This window comes from Saccostrea cucullata, unplaced genomic scaffold (genome assembly GCF_032062105.1).
Source record: "Saccostrea cucullata isolate Sc308-1 unplaced genomic scaffold, CSIRO_AGI_Scuc_v1 ctg1191, whole genome shotgun sequence".
NCBI classification, from domain to species: Eukaryota; Metazoa; Mollusca; class Bivalvia; order Ostreida; family Ostreidae; genus Saccostrea; species Saccostrea cuccullata.
The window spans coordinates 59,958-64,310 of NW_026924059.1; the positions used below are offsets into that span (position 1 = coordinate 59,958).

Genomic DNA, 4,353 nt, shown 5'->3' on the forward strand with positions numbered 1-4,353 from the left:
TTCTAATTTTGGGGGAGGATGGGGTGTTGCATCATTTAGTGAATGTCCCTAACCAGGGTATCGATTGATAGTTTAATTTGAGTTTTGAATTTGAGTTGCTGTTCTTTTGGCACACAGGAACGTCTTGCCTACTTTAAGGTTCCATGCACCAAACATATGGGAATCAACTAGGCTGGTCCAGAATAGACAAGAGTACGTATAGGAAGTCTGTTGCTGTCCTACATACCACAAGGTGTAAAGGACGACGACGATGATGATGATGAAAGTTAACAACTCTAAGGCAAACTCATCTGTTTAAAGAATATTAAAACAACAACAAAAGTAACATGCAAGTACTATATACAAAAAAAAAATGAATCACTTATATAAAGTTAATAAGAAATGCACTCTTCTAAAGGTCCATCACCATTTTTACAAAAGAAATTAAAATTGATTATGGTAATGGTGAGTGTCACAATATAAAGGCAAATAAAACTTTGCCCAGTAAGGGAAAATCACGTCTGCTAAGCACGCAGCAAATGTCATGCAAAGTCACACACAGCGCCTGGTAAAATGCAATGCATAGAAAAGTATGAGCACAGTGACACTGTATGTACTAGTACGTGTAGTACACTATGTACGTGTAGTCAAACACTTGGATCCATGAAAGCACAGTCAGTACACGGTACTATGATGGTTGTGACGTAAGCACTGAGAAGGTCTTTAAAATAACACTGTAAAGTCAGGCACTTGGGTCCATAAAAGAATACAATACAATCAGTTGCTCTCAGTGCACAGTATTCTGATGGATGTTGCAGTCAGTGGTCAGTGTGTCTCGGATTCTTGCAAACTACATGTGTATCTATCCAATACCTACGAGACATGAATACATACAGTCTTAGAATATTTATCAAACTTTACAGGTTGTGAAAAGGGACATTCAGCATCCAACGGGGTTTTTTTTTTTTTGGGGGGGGGGGGAGGTAGTTGTAATTTTTTTTTCAATGCTGGAGAAAAACTTGAAGTATAAAAACACTTCCATAAGGGCACATGATTTTATGGTTTCTTCAATCCATGAAAACAACGAGAGAAAAAAGCCCAGAAAATTAGGGAGTTCAATCATATATCTAATATACTGGTTTCCGGTGTTTAACTCACCAAAATCCTCCTCTTTAGCAGTGTTTAGTAGACGTAAAAAGAGGAATTCAGGTCTTGTTTCTTGGAGACTTTATTACGTCTCTGTTCTGGTAAGTTACGGCGCATGGGTCTGTGCTTAAAATTCACTCTAGCCAACCACTCCATCTACAAGACACAAACATCGTAAATGACAGTTAAATATGACTTAAATGTTCAAGAAAAAGGAAAAGAAAAGCTTCATACTTATATTTATGACCACAAGGTGTTATATAATTGCGTTTGAACAATGTGAGTGCAGCACGTACCTGATGCGTAGGTTGAGGTATGGTGGGTAGCTCCCTACGCTCCTCGGACTTGTTGATGGCATGGGTCAACTCATACTAACAAAAATAGAAGTTTTCTTAGTTTCTTATCAAACAAAGAACATTCATATAACCAAAAGAAAAATAAGCATTTATAAATGCCATGAAATGGGTATTAACACATAGAAATACGATACATTTTGATGTTTTGATCTTGAACAATTTCCACATTAAGACTCTTACCCAGTCTTTAATGTGCTCTCTCCACTCGTGAGCAGCAGAAGTAAAGACTGGTTTGCCCTGGAGAGAAAGGATAGATATTATAGAGAGTATTCACGAGAGAGAGAGAGAGAGAGAGAGAGAGAGAGAGAGAGAGAGAGAGAGAGAGAGAGAGAGAGAGAGAGAGAGAGAGAGAGAGAGAGAGAGAGAGACTTACAGTTGATTTGGCCGCCAGGGCAAGCATCACCTCGTACCACTGACGACTGTCATCCGATGAGACGTCTATACGGCCCTAAAACAAAATGAAAACAATGAAAATTAATGTCTATTATTATTGAAGATAAGGAATTCATTATGTTTGTCTTTCTTATCTGCACTTCAAGGTATATATTAAAATTATATAAATTAAATACTGTATGCATTCCTGGTTTATTTATAGTTTACATGTAGCTGAAAACATTTTTATCTACTTTTAGTTGAAAGCAAAAAAATCCAAATTCCCTTTAATTTCCATCAAAATACACGTAATATATCTATGTCAATTTGAATTGCAAGAAAATATATATTTCTTGAAATTTTATCATGTTCGTTAAGTGACTACGACTAACTTATGTTCGTTGAAAACTGTCCTTCATTTGCAAATATATATACATTGGGGTTGCTGATATAGACATCCCCGCCCTCTTTATCAAAGGGGGGCAACTCAACATTCGTTTGTTATTGAGTAGGCTCCCCTACATTTATTTACAAATGTTCGCGTTCGTCGACCTAGACAGGTCACAACAAATGTTTCTTCAACACATTGTACCTTATACAGTAAGTATGCATTCAAAATTGATGTGATCGAAATTGGATTCAGCAGAAAAATTGCGGGTTATTTTAAAAGAAAAAGCCCGATAAAGATTTTGTGTATTTTCGTAGGGCCTACCACATTTCCTCTGATTCTGTGAACATTGTGTTTTTGCTCGTTCAGAGACGTATAATAGATCTGTTTCACGTCTCTATAGTTTGTTTAGCTTTAAAGATAGGGTATAGAATAATGATCTTACAGTTTTTCAATAGACTTTATATTTACCGGTAACCCATCCCCTACCTCCTCATGAATTACCCCCTCCGGGTCTCTCCCTATTTCAATATTATTATCAGCACCAGAGCTTACATTACAAATCTCTGTTTTTATTTTAAATACCTATATAGAATCTAGGAGATCTATTTAACTTGCACTTTTTCTTCAGATGTCATCTCTCGATTGTTTTAAAATAGGCGATTTGTGCTAGCTAGAATAGATCTACCCTTTGCCGTCTTTGAAATTTGTGTACCCCCCCTCCTCCAACCCCAATGGCAAAGTTGGGCGTTTCTCATAAAAATCAAGCATTTAAGACCAATAAAATTTTATTTCCTGAAGAATTACCCTCTTAGACACACTCTGACTCTTTCTCTCTGAAGATCTTTGTCTTTTCATTGTGAAATTTGTGATTTTTTGCGCTCTGTGAAATGCACGTCTGATCGCTACTGATCGAAGTGAGTAACTAACAACAGTAACCAAAACGCAACGCTACCTAGCAGTTACCAAGCATGACGTCATCACCAAGAACAACAAGTAAAGCTAGGCCGCAAATGTTTGCTACAAATTGAAAAAAGTAAAATCATTGATGACTTACCTTTTGTTTTTCCTTTCTTAAGTTAATCCTTTCAGTATATTAGAAAAATTAGTCTGTTTATCATGTTCATGTTGTTGATTGACATGTGACGTCATAATACTGGAAGTGCAATAGCCTAGTTCCCGCCACATTTTATTGTACATGTAGCCTAGGTCACAGGTTTGCTGTTGTCATCAATTTTCACAAAACTTCTGCCAGAGTTCATTAATACAAAACGAGACGAAGAGACAATCTGATTAAAATCCTTTAATCCTTTGATCCACCCAAATAGATCGCTAAAACCTTGTTGGGAAAAACGTATAAGACATGTTACTTGTCCTTTATATGATTCAATTTTTACTATTGTCCATCTTTTACATGTATGCGATAAAATATGCACCGGTCCGTTGATTTTCCACCCGTCATTCAAATTTCTCAAACCTTTATTTTTTTTGTTATAATAATGTTAATTTTTTAATATCCCACCTGCACATTTTGTGCAAATTTTCTCCGAAGAACATTTTGGAAAAAGCTGTTTTTTTTCCATCTCGTTAATGTTTTTTTTAAAATAAAAATGCAACTATTTCTTTTCTTTTTTTTTTTTACAAATATCCTTCTTTCTATCTTCTGTGCATGGTTTTCAGCTCAAATTAATTAACCATTATTACTTTAAAAGTAAATATCTTTGCAGAGTCTGTATGAAAAATCATGCAGTTTTCAAATGTATATATGATCTCGAGTGTAAAAAGATAAGCAAGTCTATCCTCCTTTATTTAAAAAACCCCCAAACAAATATTGCATAATTACTTATCGCGACAAGGAGCACACGGCTGGTGTGACCGGTCGGTAGGGGATGCTCACTCCTTCATGGTACCGATTCCACCCCTGATGTTTTAAATGTCCGTGTTTGCTCGACTTCACTGATATTTAAAATGGACTTTTGACCTTGAATACTGTTCGTTTTCTCCATATATATTTCATACAGAGAATTTTGACAGTCCAATAACGGTACCGCATTTTGTACCACATTCTCGATCGATCTTGTAAAATTTTAAATACAAAAAATTAGGTACTTA

The 4,353-nt window shown here is 35.8% G+C and overlaps 1 protein-coding gene across 1 annotated transcript; it reads right to left on the minus strand.

Moving 5' to 3' along the window:
- Positions 1-297: 297 nt before the first annotated feature.
- On the minus strand, positions 298-3,099 carry LOC134265599 (uncharacterized). Its single transcript, XM_062747821.1, has 6 exons — positions 3,049-3,099; positions 1,855-1,929; positions 1,662-1,718; positions 1,422-1,496; positions 1,138-1,281; positions 298-852 (listed from the first exon to the last, which is right to left on the minus strand). The coding sequence occupies exons 1-5, from the start codon at positions 3,097-3,099 to the stop codon at positions 1,162-1,164; spliced, it is 378 nt and encodes a 125-aa protein (XP_062603805.1). The 3' UTR covers positions 298-852; positions 1,138-1,161.
- Between the last annotated feature and the right edge of the window lie 1,254 nt (positions 3,100-4,353).